We start from the raw sequence: 19,984 nt of genomic DNA on the forward strand, positions 1-19,984 counted from the left end.
TATGTTGATTCAGATTATGGCAAAGATTTAGATAAACGAAGATCAATTACAGGGTATGTGTTTACTCTAAATGGTTGTGCTGTTAGTTGGAAAGCCCAGTTACAGTCTACAGTTGCCCTGTCTTCTACCGAGGCAGAGTACATGGCGATTACAGAAGCAGTTAAGGAAGATATCTGGTTGAAGGGGTTATTTGGAGAACTCAATGATAGAATAAAGGTGACCACAGTTTTCTGTGACAACCAGAGTGCTATCTTCTTGAGTAAAGATCAAATGTTTCATGACCGAACAAAGCATATTGATATTCGTTATCATTTTGTGCGGGATATCATTGAAAAAGGTGATTGTGTTGTGGACAAGATTCATACAGATTATAATCCCGCTGATATGTTCACCAAAAGTCTTCCTATAGCCAAGTTCAAATTATGTTTGGACATGGTGGGTGTTTCTGATCGCAGTTGAGCCTGAAGGCTCGTGGTGGAGGAAGTATTATTTATTTTTCGGAAACAATTTTGTCTCTATATAAAATTTGCAGGTTCTTATGGAAGTTTTAGAGTTTGATGAGCTATATGTTTTGACTAATCGTAAAGCATGACTTGCTTAATTTTGACGTCAAGGTGGAGATTGTGGAAAAGTTGCCTCCAAAATTAGCAAGTGGCAAATAGTTCAGGGGTTATTTCAGTAACTTATCATTTACTATTCATAGTTTGACTATGAATAGTAATATATATGTGAATTGAATGAAGAATTGGACGGTGTATATATGTGGTCAAAGTAAGGCGCCTAAAAACAATTGTCCGCCTACAATTTGGACGGCTTTTCTTCTTTCCTTTCATATGATATTGCTTTTGGCTATAAATAGCCTAAGCCATGAACCAGAGGAAAGAACACAACCAAAAATCATTGAAGTATATATAGAAAAGCATTACATATATATATATACTTATACACCACCGTATATTTTAGCTCTCCCACTCTATTTGTAATCTCTTTCATAATCCCTGTAAACACTGCAAATTATAGTGAATTGTTTCTCGGCTTCCTCCGCCCGTGGTTTTTTTCCCGATTTGGGTTTCCACGTAAATTCCTGTGTCTCTATTCTATTTATTTTATTCGTATTACGTTGTGATTATTACGCTTTGATAATTGTTGATCCCATTCCGCATTGAGCTAATATTATTTAAGTCAATTTGGATCCGTCGTATTTTACAACATATATATATCATAATTTCATTAAAATTTATAACAAAATAGATGAATATCAATAAAAATTATAATTTGTATTAAAAAATCAAAATTCCTGAGTTTGACCGATTTGAAAGAGTTTTTCCAAATTTCACCGATTTTCTTTGAGTTGGACCGATTTCATCGATTCCGAGGTTTTTGCATGATTCTTAAAAAATCGTATCGACATATACCCGATTTAGAGTACCCGTCTGAGTATTCATCCAAGTACTTAACAGTGTATGCCGAGTTTTACAACACTGGTAATGCCTCATAAGAGCCTTTCTTTCTGCTGAGTTTTACACCTCATGATGATGGAGGTTGTTTAGTAGTTTAAAAGCGAAAAGGTAGATCGATTGATTATGTCATTGATGCTACGGTACAACCGATGTAGCTAACTGTGGATGAAGATTGTCCGACAGTCGACATGGAAGCTCTGGTAGCTACTAAACATGGCTGTCTGGTGGTTGACTATGGTTATCTAGCACTGGATAGTACCTACGAGCACCAATCCTGTTTCTTTGTATTTAATTGATTCTCCAAAATAGAGAACTGGGTTTTCTATTATCAAACAATTGGAAGCTATTATTAAAGTAGAAAGTGCTTTATAGTTTGATATGGTAGGATGTGAAATGACTCTTGCTGATATATATTATTGTTGGAAATGGAGATATGGAAGTTAATCAATGAATGTTTAATCAATTAATGCGTAAGGATCTTGGGATATTGATAAAAAGTGACGTGTAAAAAGTTTACGTATCTTTCATCTAGTTAACCTTCTTGCAGTGCAGGAAACCAAGCTTTTGCGTATTGATTTGTGGTATGTTCGTTAGGTGTGGGGTAACCTGCATTTTGATTTTTCATGTAGTTCAGCTAGAGGGATGTCAAGGGGTATTTTTTTTGTATTTGGTTACCTATGAAAAGGGTCATGTGGTGCTCCTTATTGGTGTTGGTTCAGAGGTGGGAGGTGAAATGGTGTTGATGGGGGATTTCAATGAGGCTTGGGAGGCCGGAGAGCGGTTTGGTTTGGTTTTTTAATGATAGGCTTGCTAATTTATTCAATTTGTTTATTTATGATGTTGAACTTGTTGATGTTCCATTAGTTCTTTTTTGTTTAATTGGACGGATAAGAGTGTCTCAAAGATGAGTAATTTGGATAGATTTTTAGTTTCGGAAGGTATGTATGATGCTTTTCCTAGCACCACTGGTGTGGTCTTAGTGCATACTACTCGAGATCATAGTCCTATCCTTCGTAAGGAGTCGGTTGTGGACTATGCTCTGACTATGTTTTGTTTTTTCCATTCTTCTTAATAGATGGACGGTTTTCATCAACTTATGGTGGAAACGTGGGGGATGATGGCATTGTAAGAAAAAATGGTATGGTTTGATTCAAGAAAAAAGCTTCAAAACTTAAAAAGAGCGATCTATAATCAGAATTCCTTAAAGTAGGTAAGTGCGAATGAGTTAAAAGCTAAACATCAAAATTTATGTGGCTCTCATTGATGCTTAGATCGACAAGGATCTTGCTACATATGATGATATGGTGCTCCGCAGTGATTAGTTAATAGTATTTGATGAAATATATCGGCTTGAGGCTAAGGACTTAGCTTAAAAAGGTAAGGTCAAGTGGGTTAGTAAGGATGATGAGAACTTGCAGTTTTTCCATGGTACGTTAAAGAAAAAGCATGGTTAGCTTTTTATTAAAGATATTTTACGTAACGACTCTTATATCGAAGACCATATCCTTGATAGATCTGATGTTTTTTTATCATTTTCGGGCTCGTTTTTCCCCATTGTACGTTCTTGGCCTTGATTAGGGGTGAAGTTCCATAATTGTTTGTTCGTGGATCAAAAGGTGTTCATTGAAGATTACTTTTCCTGGGAGGAAATTAAGCAGACAGTGTGGGACTATGGTGCCGATCGAGCTCCAGGGCCTAATGGTTTTACTTTTTACTTCTTCAAAACTACCTGGTCGATTGTTGAGCCATATGATATGCTTTGTGCATGAGTTCTTTCATTTGGCTTATATGCCAAAAGGGCGCATCCACTTTTTCGTTGCCTTGATTCCAAAACAACTGATGCACGATTTGTCACAAATTGTAACATCCCAAAAATCACGATAAAATTTTTCATTCTTAATTTAAAAGGAAACCATTGTTTCCAAATCCAAACCATATCAAATCAAGTGTCAATACAAATATTCCCAAGATCCATGTAACATAAAATCTATAAAAATATGTCACCGAAGGATGTGTATGATCACGCCTTCGCCTTTCCATAGTCATCTAAGGTACCTGAAACAAGAAACTGAAGCTATAAGCCAAAGATTAGTGAGTTCCCCTAAAATACCATATAACACAGCCACACAAATATATAAAATGCATGATGGGTCCACAACCTCCCAGTTGGCTTACCCTGGCCTACAACCTCCCGGTTAGATTGCCTTGGAAATAACATACTAGGTCCACAACCTCCCGGTTGGATTGCCTCGGGTTTGTTGACTGACCGCACGAAGCAGTACAGTCTCAACCCAACCATACTATGTCGACATATAGCATATAACATATAACATATATTCAACAGACATATAATTATATAGCCAGTCAACATACTCACAGGCATATCTACCGATCACATCTGCATAATAACGTCCTATATACCAGAACTCAGTTCTAACAGATTAATACAACATGGCAACATTCCCAAAACCAGGGTACATAACTCAGCGGGCCGACATTGGTGCCTTCGATCCGCAAGTACAATGAGGAAAACTCACCTCTCAGTCTGAAAAAGATCTCTGTATAGGATACAACTCCAAATGAAAGCTCAATTGGTCACCTATTCATTAAGAAATGACCAATATCAAATACCACTCAAAATACCCAAAATACCCTTAGGTCAAACATGGTCAAACCCTGGTCAAATGTCAAAGTCAACAAGTCAACTTAGCCAGTCGACACATTGTGGTTAGCTCCAGCCACGCTGTGGTGACTAGAAGACGAAATAGTCGTGTGGCAGCCATCCACCACGTCGTGGTGACCATGCACTACGTCGTGATGACTGCTCAAACCAACTTATTTTAATAAGACCTTAATCCATCAAGCTAACCATTCCAACTTCCTATAAGGCATTCTCTCATCCAATGAACCATAGAAATCTTTTCTTTATAGACATACATGCCCAATACATGTCTTGAACTCAAACTAGGTCAAAATAGAGTAAAAATGGCCAATATCACATGCAAGAGTTCAAAACTCTAAGAAACTCCAGATTCAACACTACTAACCCCAAAGGGACTTTGGGGATCTATAATGTTGGCAACTTTATGGAATTCCAACTCGCTAATAAGTCCCAACATGAAGAATAAGGCTTAGAAACCTAGATCTATGCACAAAGAACTTAAAAGCATGGAACTTGAGGACTTACAAAAGTCTAGAAGATGCACAACAAGAAGATGAGAAGAGTCCCTTGCTGATTCCAAGCCTAAATGTCACATTCTTCGTCTTCTAATACCCAAAAGTCAACACAAAAGGCTCAAAAGGCAAGTTGGAGGTTAGGGTTTGCTTGGAGGCTAAGAGTGTGTGATGGAGGCTAAAGGGTGAGCAACCCTATCCATCACATTCCTTTAAATAGGGGCACAAACCCCGGAGATTAGGTTTTCTTATTTAATCACCACCACGCCTTGGTTATAGGCTGTCACGCCGTGATGCTCATTAAAAAGCCGCGATACAAAACACTCTGGCACGTCGTGGTGATGCTCCACAACGCCGTGGCCACCCCAATTAAGATTTATACATAAAAGTTGATTTATACCTGGATCGGACGTTACACAAATTTTTGTTCGTTTAGTCTTGTATGATTCCAATATAAGATTATTGGTAAACTTTTATCTAATTGGCTCAATGCGGTTATTGGGAGCTATGTTAGTCGGGATCAATATGCCTTTCTTAAAGATATGAATATTCTAGATGACCTATTTTGTTGAATGAAGTTATAGAGTGGTATCGTAAACGTAAGAAAAGACTTATTTTCTTCAAAGTTGACTTTGAGAAAGCCTAGATTCTCTATGTTGGGATTTCTTAACTTTTTCGTGGACAAGTTGGGCATTATTTGTAAATCGAGGCGGTGGATTTCAGGATGTCTTATGAATGAAAGGTCTTATATTCTAGTTAATGGCTCCATACATATGAATGTTGGATTTTGTAGGGGTCTAAGGCTTGAGGGAGTGGACTCGCCACCCCTCTCGCCAAACAAGGTGCTAACATATCAAACACCACCCCTTTGGATTTGCCAAGGGAGGTGTTAAGAATTGGTCGCCAAGCATGTAGCGAGAGGAAAGAAGAGAGAGAAGATGTATTGGTTGATTATGATTGGTTCATAGCTATTGTTTCTTTTTTTTTCTCTTTTTTTTCCTTCAAAATAAATCCTATTAATTTAACGCACCGCCACTCCCTACCAGTTGTTAAGAGTTAGTTGCTAAGAAAGAAAAATGATGTGGCACTCAAAAAAATGATGTGACAAGGTGCTAAGAGTGTTACCACTCCCCTTAGCCTAAAGCATGGAGACCCGATGCCTATGTTTTTGTTTATTTTACCGATAGAAGGATTGCACGCTGATATTTTGGAATTTGTAGTTAACATTTAATATCTCTTTACCATATGTGGTCGTTAGGTTGATTATCCCTTAAATAAATGTTAGAAAAAACTATAAAAAACAAATTAAAAGAATATAATAGTTATTTAAATTTGGAAAAAACAAATAAAAATGAAAACTCTCGCTTTTGTACGTTTGATGCAAGTTGGAAAGGTTTTAACGGTATCAATAAAAAAAAACACCAAACCATAAAAACAAAATTTACACTTTACACTATTTTTTATTTTGTGACAAAGGCATATAAAATAAAGACTAAACCGGATTTTTTAAATGTCCGGTCCAAGGCGGGTAGGTGTGCACCATTACTTTTTTTTGGGTAAAAGTAATAGTCGACATAATCTTTGCTTTAAATAAAGTCAAATATAGTTTTAGGTTAAAACATTAAGAGCCTCCGAGAGAAAAGAAGAAGAAGAGTTGTAATGGAGGCTAAAAAGCAAGATGATTACTCTCTTACAATACCACTACTTGTTAACAATGGAGATGTGGGAACGAAGGTAAAAGAAGAGCAATACATCAACAACACAACCACAGGAACAACCACCGGAACTGCTTCTTTCGTTAGTACTTGTTTCAATTGTCTCAATGGTCTTTCAGGTTCTTACTTCACCTCTTCTCTTCAATTTTTTTACCTTTAATCCACATACATTTTGGCTTTGGGTATTAATCTTCGTAATCCAGAGTAGCAAGCTTTTTCATGGAAAATCTCATAACAGCTCAGGAAAAAAACAGTTTTTTTCATGAAAAAACAGTTTATTTTTTTCAGAAAAAGTAGTTTTTTGTTTTTTTTTCAGAAAAAACGTATCTTTTTATTAAAAAACTCCAAAAGAAAAAACTCATTTTATCTATAAAAAGCTTTTAACTTGTTTATTTATAATGGGTTGAAACCAGATGAACCAAAAGAGCTCATTAAAGTTTTTTCAAACAAATTTTTTCAAGAAGTTTTTTCCCATAAAGTTTTTCGATAATCTGGTTTCAACCAATTATAAAAAGTCAATCTGAAAGGTTTCCTGTTATAGATATAAAAATGAGTATTTGTTAATCAAACATACTTTTTGGAAAAACTTCGGCCGAAAAAACTTGTAATCGTTTTTCAAAAGCTATTGAAAAAGCTCCCAAAACTGGAGTACTATAGATGCTCTAATTTTGACTAAAGGAAAGTCAAAATCTCCATTCATGCAATTTTCATTTTGATGGGATTCTCAGGAGTCGGAATACTTTCAGTACCATACGCATTAGCATCAGGAGGGTGGTTGAGTTTACTTCTACTTCCTTTAATCGCCATCTCAACGTTCTACACAGGATTACTAATTCAAAGATGCATGGATTCTGATCCAACAATCACAAATTACTCCGAACTTGGGGGTCGAGCATTTGGTAAAACAGGCAAAACCCTAGTATCAATCACCATGAACATCGAGCTCTATTTAGTAGCAACAGGTTTTCTAATCCTAGAAGGTGATAACTTAAGCAACTTATTCCCAGATATAGATTTTGATATCTTTGGTGTTCATATTGATCCCAAAAGTGGATTTATTGTGTTTGTTGCAATCATTATACTCCCTACAAATTGGTTGAACAACATGAGTGTTCTTTCATATATATCTGCAAGTGGAGTTGCAGCCTCTGTGATTATTCTGGGATCTATCTTTTGGGGTGGTGCATTTGATGGTATTGGTTTTCAGGAGAAGGGTAATTTGGTAAAATGGAATGGAATCCCTTCGGCTATTAGCTTATATGCATTTTGCTATTGTGCGCATCCCGTTTTTCCTACCCTATATACTTCCATGAAAAACCAACGTCAATTCTCAAAGGTACATATTAAGAAGTTATTTCTGCATGAATTTAAAAAGGAACAATTATTTGCCAATTTAGGCCCATCATCCTCTAATTGTACACACCAAATCATTAAACTTTCAAAAGTTTTTTCCGATTTAGGTCCATGTAGGATGCCAATTCAAATGGTTTACTTGTCAAATACGTTAAAATTGAGAGGTTAATTATTTGGTGTGTGAATTAGAAGACGAGGGACCTATAGTTGTGATGGCAGTAGCTTGTGGCTAAATACTTACAACTTTATGTGTAAAATTGGCAATAGCTTGTGGCTAAATTTTGACACAAACCTAATGTGTCAAAAGTTAGGATTTAATGGGGAAAGCCTTTTATTTTTTTCTAACTTTCTCTTACATGGTTTTTTCTTTATTAATTCTAAAAGAAAGATATATATATAGGTTACCAGATTAAGTGATTGAGTAATGAAAGAAAGAAATCTTAATAACATTTGTTTCCATTATTACTAAATATGTTTTGTTGTTCTAATTAATTGTAGGTCTTGTTCCTATGTTTCGCCTTTTGTACCGCTACATACTCATTAATGGCAGTTATCGGTTACCTCATGTTTGGGTCAAATGTAGAGTCAGAGATTACCTTAAACCTTCCTACCAACAACATAAGCTCAAAAGTAGCCATATTCACCACCTTAGTCACTCCAATAGCTAAATATGCACTAATGGTAACACCAATTGTCAATACCATTGAAGCACGATTTCAGTCTTCTTACAGCAAAAGGATTCGTTCATTCATAATTAGAACAATCTTAATGATAAGCACAGTAGTTGTAGCCCTATCGCTACCTTTTTTCGGGTATTTAATGGCACTTGTGGGAGCCCTCTTAAGTGCTACAGTTTCAGTCACAATCCCATGCTTGTGTTACTTGAAGATTTCAGGGATTTATAGAAGAATTGGGGTTGAGATGACGATTGTTGTGTTTGTTGGGTTAATTGGGGTTATTGTAGCAATTGTGGGTACTTATGTATCAATTTTAGATATAAAAAGGCACCTTTATTAGATTATTGAATTGTGGATAGTTAATCTTCATGTTTAAAGTTAATTACCCATATAATAACAAGCCTAACATAACTTAAGTTGCCAAAGTGCTTTGAAGTATAGAATTAGGTGATTTCCATCTATCACATTTTTTGGAATGCAATTAGGAATTGGCATGAATTCGAAAGGATTTTTTTTCATAGAAATACAAGATTCTCAGATTCTGGGATGGAAAGCGATAATTGGTCTTGTTAATTTGCTAAATGTGGATGATGATTAATACCTCATATAGATTTTGAAGTATCAAACGTTTTAAAAAAGTAAAACGTTTATATATATATATATATATATATATATATATATATATATATATATATATATATATATATTGCAATTAACTCGACTAGAAACTGGAAATCAACGTTACAAGAGAAAGAGAAAGACAAATGAAGAAGGAATTGCACCTTAGTCGCCAGAGAATAAAAACAGTCGTCGAGGTCGCCGGTAGTAGAGATGGAAGCCGGTGGTTAAAGGTATCATCACAGATCCAAGGTTTTGTCACAGGTCGAGAGAAATGAAAGCAGAAGAGGGAAGAAATAAAGCTAAAAAGTGTTTATTTGCGATGGCTTTTAGTGGCGACACAAAGACAATAGCGGCGAATCCTATCAATTGTGGCGACAAATGTGGAGGGAACTTATCATGTCTCTTTTTTTACCATTAGTGGCGACAATAGTCGCCGATATTGGTGTCGCCGTTATTGGTTTATGCGAAACGGAACCCCAATTATTGGATTAGAGTCTTGATCAGACAGATGGGGTTTACCAAAAAGGGACCACGTGGATTCCGTCCTAAAGTCATTACCGACGATATTTTATCGGTGACACAAATTTTTGGCACCGACTCAAGCTTGAGTCGCCGCTAATAGTCCGTGGTGCCGGTAAAGGTGTTGTCAAGAATGACATGATTTCTTGTAGTGACTTTAAACCGAATTTTAACAACAAAGCTATATAATCACCGAATAATACTATATGTTTTCAAAAGAGTTTATATAGAATAAGCATATACAATCAACAAACTGTAACAAAATTCGATCAAAGACAGTAACAACTTTATACAATAAGATTACTATACAGTGGCGGACCTTAGTGGTGCCCAGGGGTCCCGGGCCACTGCTCCGATTCCGGCACGCAGTGTAAATTTATTATTAATTTTTTTTTTATGTTTTTTTATGTTTTTTCTATTAGGTGCACCGGCTTAAAATACGAGTGCCACTACTAATTTAGATTTTTTCGAAATTTTTTTTTAGTGTCACTCCTATTAAAACCTTCTGCGTCCGCCACTATATATATATATATATATATATATATATATATATATATATATATATATATATATATATATCAAGGTTGTAAAAATCGCTCGACGGTCGACTGGTGTTAAGAGATTAATCGGTCTTGGCGGAGATTAATCGGGGATTAATCAGGGACCATAGATTATTAATAAAATATTAAAATTAATTAAATATTAATATATCTTAAGAAAAAAAAGTACTTCAAAATTAGAAAATAAGAAAAATTGTAATTTGGAAATACGAAAATATGAACATTTTGGTATAATATTCGAAATTTTGAAAATTTGAAAATTTTGGAGTAAAAAAAATTGGTTTTTTGAAATTTTTTTTTAATTTTTTAAAAATTTTTTTTAAAATTTTTTTGACATTTTTTGACATTTTTTTGATTTTTTTCGACTTTTTTGACTTTTGTTGACTTTTGTTGACCGATTAATCCCGCCAATGCCGATTAATCCCGCCAAACCCGATTAATCCTAAATTTCCGATTAATGGCCTAATCCTCGACGGTTGGAGAACGCCAAACGATTAATCCACGATTAATCGCCGATTAATCCCGATTTCTGCAACCATGATATATATATATATATATATATATATATATATATATATATATATATATATATATATATATATATATATATATATATATATATATATATATATATATATATATATATATATATATATATATATATATACACACACACTTGAAGAAAACCTTAACAACTCTCCAGAGGGAATGATGGAGAAAATATGTTTAACGAATTCCATCAAAACACCAAAAGAGCATTTATATACAAGCTCTCTTAGACGTTACACATTACACCCTTGAAGCTTTAGCATATCTCCAACACAACCCTTCATGTCTCAACCCATATTCACTTTTTACTACGCGAGCCCCACATATTTCCCAGGTACTTCAACCAGTACCTCTCTAATTAAGCCCATATAACATATAATTAGTTCAAGTAATGTTAACAAACCAAAAAAATGTAATAATATATTTAATACAAAAACCTTAATATTAATCTCTAACACCAAGGATGAGATTGACAAATTATATCAATATTGGTATTGATACGTATTTCTGGTCTGAGAAGTGGTGCCGTAATTCTTCTGTAAGGTATCTCTTTCCACACGATGTGTAGGTTCATAGTAGTGTGGTAGATAATTTACAGAATGGACAATGGTTTTGGACGTGAAGAAGACCAGTGAGACGAAGTTGAAAAAGAAGAATTGCATAATATTATGATAGAGACCATTGCTAAAATCCATATTGATGTCTTGGTGATGGACAAATGGAGATGGTTGTTCACTCTAGATGCTCAATTTATAGTAGTGTCGATCTATTATGGAAGATAAATTTCTAGACTCAAACGAAATTATGGTGCTGCTTGTTTTTTCGAAGTGAAAATGCTTGAAGTCTACGGACCACTTCTGCAACCCTGTGTAGCTGAAGAGGGGACCAAACGGCTGCAACGTGTAAAAAAAAGTCCGTTTGTTTTTTAACATCTGTAGACTGCTGTAATAAGTTAAAGTAAGATGTGAAGAGGTTTGAAGCAGAGGGTCAAGTGCTGCGCCACGCAGCACATGAAAAGTGTTGCGTACTACGCGACACAACAATAAGTGTTCCGAAGTGGTTTTTTAGAAAAAACAAACAACACTTACAGTTAAAAAAACATGTATATATATATATATATATATATATATATATATATATATATATATATATATATATATATAAAAGTTCATGCGAAACATAAATATTTTACAAAAATATGAAAACATATTTTATCTTATACAAATCAAACACAAAATCAAACACATGCACTTTAGAAATTGTAAGGTCCCTAAAACTGAGGATCTGAACCAGTGATCAAACAAATAGCAATCAAACACAATGAGAATGGAGTAGAAGAAGAATTAAGCCAAGCATGCACACATTTATATCATAAAAACATCAAATACACCTTGGTTACACACACTCTGACCGTAAACTATAAGACACGTCACTCCGGTTCGTCAACGACCCTGACAGACTCTGACAAGCCCTATATATAGGGAATAGTTGGCCGTAAACAGGTTTACGGTCGTAAACCTGTTTACGACCGTACACACATACCTAGCCGTAAACACTGCAATCAACAAAACATAACCATAAACCCATTAAGACCTATGAGCCCAAACCACAAAAATAAGACCTTTCAATCTCCCCCTTGGTTTGAGGCTAGCATTGACTCAGTCTTTTTCAATGATAAGCACATCTGACCCCCCCATGGGACCAAACCACATCTCCTTTTGGATGATCTCAGCAACCATTGCAGTGGATTCTTTAGCTGCATTCTCAAAAAACTCTTCAGCTACCTTGATTTGATGTTGAGCCAGCTGGTGAATATCCTACCTTCCAAATTGAAGCAGATCTCTCTTGTTAAACAGGAGAAAGCAACCATCTGGAAATTTGATGACATCAGAAGCTGTGGATTCATCATAAACCTAGTAGAGCATATTTCTCAGAGAACCATCGCAAAAATTCTGCAACACAGGAATCTGTCTCACTTGGTTGGTAGGTGGCCACAACACCGTCTTGAAGGGCTCATTAGTCCTTGGATCCACTATGTAACGGTGTGTTTTGATGATAGACTCAGCAATCTTCATATCAGTAAACCCTTTCTTTACTTGATTCTCCAGGAAAAGCTTGAAATGAGTTGCTCGTGGATCATAGGATGGATTAGCGAAGGGAGCATTAGCAAGTTCAGAGAGATCAACTCTTGTCCATGAGTTGAAATCATGAAAGTCCCTGTAATACTCCACATTTGAACTTTTACGTTTCACAATCCACATATTTAATCTGTCATGAAAGCCCCACGATACAATTCCTGATCTATCACCATACTTGTGACCAAATTGTTTCTTTTCAAGATCAGTTACAGTGATTTTGGGTTGATCTCCACGTGTATTTTGATCTGAACTCTTCTTAAATAACAGTTGCGGTTTCTTAGCAGATACTGCCAATTTGGCACGTTTTACCGAAACTATATGAGGAGCTTGAATTGGTTCTTTTTCAAATCTATCAACAATTCAATTTGTTCTCATAGTGGGTGGGTCAACAGGGGGTCTTGAGAAGACTGGCAAGCACTGAACTCTTTAACTGATGATTTGAACTTGTCTCCAAGTTCCTCCGCCAATTTTCTTTTCAAATCATAGTAACATGCAGTTAGAGTTCCAAGATGCGTCTGCAGATCTGAAATTTGCTCTGACTTCTGAGCAACATCTGCTTCAAATGTCATGCTGTCCAATTAGAAGGTCTTTCTCTATGTTTTTCTGGTTGAGAACACCTATTTCTTCTCTAAGCTTGGACACTAAAGGATCATCATCCCTTGAATGGCCTTCCTCAATAGATATTCCTTTTTCACGAGAGGAAGGCACTGAACTTTGTTCCTGTGCCAAGTGCATTGCAAGCCTCACAGAGGCAGCATCATGCAAAGGCCTTGGAGGATACGATCCCTAAGCAGCTGATGAGCCTCCAGTTTCATACATAGTGCTTGGACCTTCTTGGGTTAGCGTGGGTGATGCAGCAGCAGTTGTTGTTGTTGTTGATTGCGTTGGAGGGGCTTGTTCGAGAATAAGTACTCCTGGCCTTGGATCATGTCTTCTCCTTTTTAACGGAGGCTGGGAGGTTAGAGTTGTCAGCGAATCACTCACAGATGGCACAGTGGTTGGAATCGCACCATCAAGGGGAGGAATCCCTGAAGCTGCATCCATATGACTTGAAGTATCGGCCATCTGTTTTGAAGTAGGAGGCATCGTTTCTTGAATATCTTCAGCTTCCCCTATGTCCGTTGCTTGATGAACAACATCATTGATATTGTTAAAGAAAGTGTCGAGGTCTGCATTTGACAGGAAACCGTCATTGCTAAGATTTAAAGGAATGTCGTCCCTATTAAAACCTGAGAGATCAATATCATTAAAAGAATCATCCTCATCTCCTTCATCATCATTCACAACTACATCTTCCATCATACTCTCACTGAAATTACTTTGAACTTGCACAGACGTTAAATCATGTTCCTCGGCCACGATTGCGACCGGAGGAGCACTGTTTTCTTCATGATCCGAGACTGTTATCACATCATCTTCTGATGTCAAACGGTCAGAAGACTCATGAGACTCAGATACTATACGGTCAGAAGACTCGAAAGACTCAGATGCTTCACTTGATTCAGCAAACATACCGAACTTCACTAGAGGGTATTTGCCTTGAAATGTGACTTTACCCTTACGGTTTTGCTTAATTAACCCGATGGTGTTTGATCCAAGAGACTTCATGTCCAAAGTTTCTCTTTCTTTTATGATATCCAGAAATTGCTCATTGATAATCACTTGGAGAAACCTAGGATACATCAGAAACTTGTCTCTTGTCTTTCCTTTGATATTTACAACGAGCTCGTCCAGAATGAACTTGGAGAAATTAAAGTCAAGTCCTGCAGCAAGAGCGGCGATAGCTCCTGTGTTCCGTAACGAGATTTCATCCGCACCAGATCTTCTTCCAGAAATACAGCTCACAAAAACATGAGCTAGAAACCTCCAATATGGTGGTAATTCGCCTTCATAACCCATTTTACTGAGGAGTTCCTGAGCTTGGTCTATTCCGATCTCGGTTGGGAAACTTGATTGATCTTCAATATTCAGAACATCCCTGATAATTTGCTCTGTTACAATGACCTTGTATCCTTTAACAAGAGCTTCAACAGACACAGAGTCATCATTCCCTTTCTTCACTTCTGCAGACTTCCAGAATTCTTTAATGAAACTTTGATAAATTGATGGATTTAGGGTTAGCGCGGTAGCTAAGCAACATTCCTTCAAGCCATGAATCATGGACTTGAATTCACCATGTGCAACAGGAGGGTCAACCAACAAGATCGCCAGATTGTGACTTTCAGCAAATTTAAGTTCAGCCATTTTGACCTACACAAACCGAGCCAAGTGAGAAAATCATTGATTTAAACAATTAAAATTAATGTTTTACTCATTAAACAATTTAATTAGGCTCTTAATTAATGATTAAGTGTTAGAAAACAGATTTAATTGACCAAAAGTTTGAGTTTACGGTTAGACAAGGGGTTTACGGACATAAAAGGGTGTACGGCTGTAAACTCTTAAATGGCCGTAAACGACTCAACAGCTGTAAACGCCGACGGTTCGATTTTTTTCGATTAATCCTTCGATTCAAAGTCGATTTCATGTTAAAATGCCTTTCTGATGGTCGGAATGTGCATACCTACAAGATCAAACAACCAATTTTGAGATATAAACACAAATTTTGATTGACCGATGAAGAGTTGATGAGAGGATATGGATGAGTTTACGGCCGTAAATTCAAAAAGTGAGCATAAAGTTTTTTTTTTTAACTTTTAATTTTTAAACTAAAATAATAATAAAAAAGAATTTAATTTTTATTTTTTTTTTAATTTTTAGCAAAATAAAATAAAATAAAAAATTGAAATTAATAATGAATTAACACTAATTTCTCTTTTACCAATGCTAATAATATATTGTGAGTTTGGGATCAAAGTTCTTAGACAGCCTGAACCCGTTTATCAGTACCTTCTCCTTCATGAATAGATCTGGTCAATCGCCGGTATTGTGGTCCACTTAAACACGAAAGATTGTGACAAAATTAGGACATACTACAAGTGACACGACATTGTGACTTTGCAATTCTAAACAAAATTCCTAAGGACCATTCATCTGACGACGACCACGAATATTTTTGTCCACTTAAATTAAGCAGCGAGATCTACAGACAACCTATTAATTTTTTGATTTTAGATGTACTAGAACATGTTTCCCGCTTCCTGATATACCTCAATAATCAAGAACTTCCGAGATACTCTGTAAGGTCCTGAAAAGGATCTTTACCAGTAATCAAGCAACAAACAACCACAATAGAAGAATAAGATGAAAAGAAATCGAGCTTGCACACATTTATATTTAGAAAAACGTCAGGTACAACTCGATGGAACACTCTGTAAACGCAATGGCATCCACAACCAACACAAAGACCAAAACCTCCACTATTTATACAAGACAGGACCGTAAACAGGGTTTACAACCGTAAACAGGGTTTACGGTCGTAAACGTGTTTACGGCCGTAAACATAGTTTACGGTCGTAAACACACTTAATGACCAAAAACACTTAAACAACTCATAAACTGTATTACAGACTCATACTGAACAAAATACAATGAAAGTCTAGACCAAACCATTAACTGGACCCTTCAATCTCCCCCTTGGTTTGGTGCTAGCTTGGACTCAGCTTTTGTCGACCACCAGCACATCGGATTTTCCCATAGCTCTGTTCCACATTTCCTTCTCGATAATTTCAGCCACCATTGAAGTGTATTCTTTTGCAGCGGACTCAAAAAGTTCTTCAGCCACTACGATCTGATGAATGGAGAGCTGATGTATATCCCACTTACCAAATTGAAGCAAATCCCTTTTGTCATCCAAGCGGATACAATTGTTTTTAAACTTGATGACAGCAGCATCAGTGGATTCATCATACACCCAATATAGCATGGATGCGAGAGATCCGTCTGGATAATTTTGAAGAACGGGAACTTGCTTAACTTGAGCGGTAGCAAGCCACATCACTGACCGAAGGGGCTGACTTGTTTTGGGATCAATGACATTAGAGTAAACCTTGATTATAGACTCAGCAGTCTTCATCGAAGGGAAACCCTTAGCTACTTGATCTTCCAAAAATGATTTGAACTGACCCGCCCTGGGATTGTTTGATGGATTTGAGAAAGGAGCCTTGGACAGCTCCGTAAGATCAATCCTCGTGAAAGAATTAAAATCGTGAGCATCCTTGTATAATTCAGTATTGCCGCTCTTTCTTCTCACCATAAACATATTCATCGTGTCATGGAATCCCCACGAGATGATTCCTGACCTATCACCGTAAACGTCTCTGAAACGATGTTCGCCCAGATCCGTAACGGTGATCTTTTGTTGATCCCAGGGGGCATTATGTTCTGAGCTCCTTTTGAATAAAAGTTGACCCTTTTCAGCTGACTGGGCCAACTTCGCACGTTTCAAAGCCATTATACTTGGAGCTTGAGCCGGTTCCTTTTCAAAACGGTTAACAACGATGGTGGTTCTTTTAGGGTTAGGAACTATGGGAGCATCTTGGTCGGGAAGATAAATCTTTGTCTCGTCAACGGATGACTTGAATTCGTCGCCAAATTTATCTTCCAGCTTCTTCTTTAAATCGTAGTAGCTGGCGGTCAGTTGGCCAAAATGTGTCTGAAGATCCGTAATCTGTTTTGTCTTCAGAGCTTTGTCTTCGATAAGTTCGGCCACTTGAATATTGAGCTTTGTATTCTCAGTCTGAAGGTCTGCGACCTTGATATCAAGCTCAATATTTCTCTGATCCAAATCAACATTTTTCTGATTTAGAACATCAATCTGTTTCTGGAGTGCAAGAAGTGAAGGATTCTCTTCTCCTGAGCTACCACCCCCGATAGAAATTCCTTTGCCATGTGGGGGAGGCGTTGAAAATTATTCTACGGCCAAAAGCCTGGCTAGCTTAACCGAGGCAGCATCATGGTCTGGCCTGGGAGGAGAGAAATCCGTTGGGAAGGAAGAGCCACCAGCTTCAAAGAAGGTACTAGGACCTTCACTGATAGGTTCAGATGAGACAATAACTGGAGTTGTTGTTGGTTGAGCTGTAAAACCTGGAAGTAAACCCGAGTCAGGAATTCCCTGTCTAGGGTCAAGTCTTCGTCTTTTAGTTGGAGGTGGAGGAGAGGCTTGTGTAGCAGTATGATCACTTTCCAAAGGCCCAGAAGTAGGTAAAACGATATCAAGGGGAGGAATCCCTGATACTGTCACCATAGGAGTTGCTATTTCCGCCGATGGATTGGTAGGAGGAGGCGTAGCTTCGAGAACGTCTTCAGTTTCCCTTGTCTCTGTTGCTGGATGAGCAACTTCATCGACATTGTCAAGCAATGTGTTGAGGTTTACGCCGGACATGAAATCTTCATTACTACCGAAGTTTAGAGGAATTTCATCGTTATCGAATCCTGTGAGGTCAAGGCCTTCGTACAAATCAGTCTCTGTTCCAGACCCCTCATTGTAGTCTCCTTGAACCTGAACAGATGTCAATTCGTGTTCCTCAGCTACTTGAGCATTAGCAGCTGGAGTTTCTTCTTCATCATGATCTGAAACTGTGATGACATCTTCAGAAACAACTCTCTCGGAGGAAGTGGGTTCATATGACATCTTGTCTGAAGTCCCATGAGATTCGGAAGATTCATTGATTTCAGCGAATTTCACGAGAGGATGTAAGCCCTGGAAGACGACTTTGCCCTTTCGATTCTGCTTGATTAGACCAATAATGTGTGGGCCTAGTGACTTTATATCCAGCTTGTCACCATCTTTGATCATCTCCAGGAATTGGTTATCGATGAACACCTAAATAAATCTGGGATACAGCAAGAATGCATCTCTGGTCTGTCGGCTTATAGCATTGATATTCACCAAGAATTCATCCAGAATGAACTTCGAGAAGTTGAATTTGATGCCAGCCGCCAATGAAATGATTGCCCCTGTGTTCCTGAGAGAGATTTCATCAGCTCCTGATCTCCTCCCCGAGATACAGCTCACGGACACATGTGCTAAAAATCTCCAGTAGGGAGGCAAAAGCTTCTTCACCGTGGGAGGATAGATGCCCTCATAACCCATCCTTCTGAGAATCTTTTGAACATCATCAATCCCAATTTCAGTAGGAAAATCGGGTTGATCATCGATCAGCAATGTGTCTCTGATATACTGCTTGGTGATTACGATCTTGCATCCTTTGACCTCAGCTTTAATAGCAATCGCACCATTTTCTTTTGACATCTTGGCCGTCTGCCAGAACTCCCGGACAATGTTTTGATAAATGACAGGATTCACAGTGATGGCACAAGCTAGGCAACATTCTCTTAGTCTGTAGATCATTGATTTGAAGTCTCCATGAGCAACAGGAGGTTCATCCAACACAATCGCCAGGTTGTGCATGTCAGCAAACTTAAGATTCGCCATTGATCTGCACTAAACATGCCAAGTAAGAAAACAAAGTATTTAAACAATTTAAAGCTTTAAATTTTCTTAATTAAACAATTTTATTTTGGCCTTAAAAATAATATTTTGATCAAAAATTGGAGTTTACGGTCAAAATTGGTCAAACATCGAGTTTACGGTCAAAATTGTCAAACAGGGTTTACGGTCCAAACTGGTCATCTGACCGTAAACTGAGTTTACGGTCGTAAACTCAGAGGAGTTTACGGTCGTAAACCCAAAGTGAGTTTACGGTCGTAAGGCCAAAAAGAGTTTACGGTCGTAAGGCCAAAATGAGTTTACGGTTCTTGAATCTCCCCAAACCGTAAACCCTCCCAGAACCGTAAACGCTAACGAACTCTTAAACCCCGATTACTCCTCCAGTTTTGGTCGATTCGATGAACAAATAGCATATCCCCAGTCGGTTTTAGCATACCTTCGAAGTGGACTAGTCGATTTCGCAAAAACTCACAAAAAAAATTTCCGAGGAGAGAGAGTAGAGAGAGAGAGGGAGTTTGCGGTAGTAAAAGGGAGAGATGGAGGTGAAAAGGGGTTTACGGTAGTAAGCCCCACCTTTTATACTTCCTTCGAGATTACCTGTCTCCCACACAGTTCAAATCCCGAAAAAAAATTTAAAAATAAAACTTTTGAGGATATTTAAAATAAAATAAAATTAAAATTTAACTAAAAATAAAATAAACTAATTTCTAAATTTTAAGAATTAAAGGATTTAAAAATTAAATTTTTTGACAATTATAAAAATAAAATAAAATTAAAATAAAAATAAATAAAAATAAAATAAGAATAAACACAGACAAAAATTTATC

At 37.0% G+C, this 19,984-nt stretch overlaps 1 protein-coding gene across 1 annotated transcript; it reads left to right on the forward strand.

Annotated features, from left to right (window-relative positions):
• Positions 1 to 6,239: 6,239 nt before the first annotated feature.
• On the forward strand, positions 6,240 to 8,723 carry LOC145109409 (amino acid transporter AVT1I-like). The gene is made up of 3 exons (XM_079046559.1): positions 6,240 to 6,468; positions 7,078 to 7,685; positions 8,201 to 8,723. Exons 1-3 carry the CDS (start codon positions 6,294 to 6,296, stop codon positions 8,717 to 8,719), a joined length of 1,302 nt encoding a protein of 433 aa, XP_078902685.1. The 5' UTR covers positions 6,240 to 6,293; the 3' UTR covers positions 8,720 to 8,723.
• The last annotated feature ends 11,261 nt before the right edge of the window (positions 8,724 to 19,984 follow it).

Source organism: Lactuca virosa, chromosome 4 (assembly GCF_052849685.1).
Source record: "Lactuca virosa cultivar CGN04683 chromosome 4, Lactuca_virosa_CGN04683_v6, whole genome shotgun sequence".
In the NCBI taxonomy this organism is placed as follows: domain Eukaryota; kingdom Viridiplantae; phylum Streptophyta; class Magnoliopsida; order Asterales; family Asteraceae; genus Lactuca; species Lactuca virosa.

What these genes read in the sequence shown, in the direction of transcription:
- LOC145109409 (XM_079046559.1), top strand. Translation starts at nt 6,294, where the DNA reads ATGGAGGCTAAAAAGCAAGATGATTACTCTCTTACAATACCACTACTT. An exon ending in TTGTCTCAATGGTCTTTCAG is followed by an intron (nt 6,469 to 7,077) that starts GTTCTTACTTCA and finishes TGGGATTCTCAG; the next exon opens with GAGTCGGAATACTTTCAGTA. An exon ending in ACCAACGTCAATTCTCAAAG is followed by an intron (nt 7,686 to 8,200) that starts GTACATATTAAG and finishes AATTAATTGTAG; the next exon opens with GTCTTGTTCCTATGTTTCGC.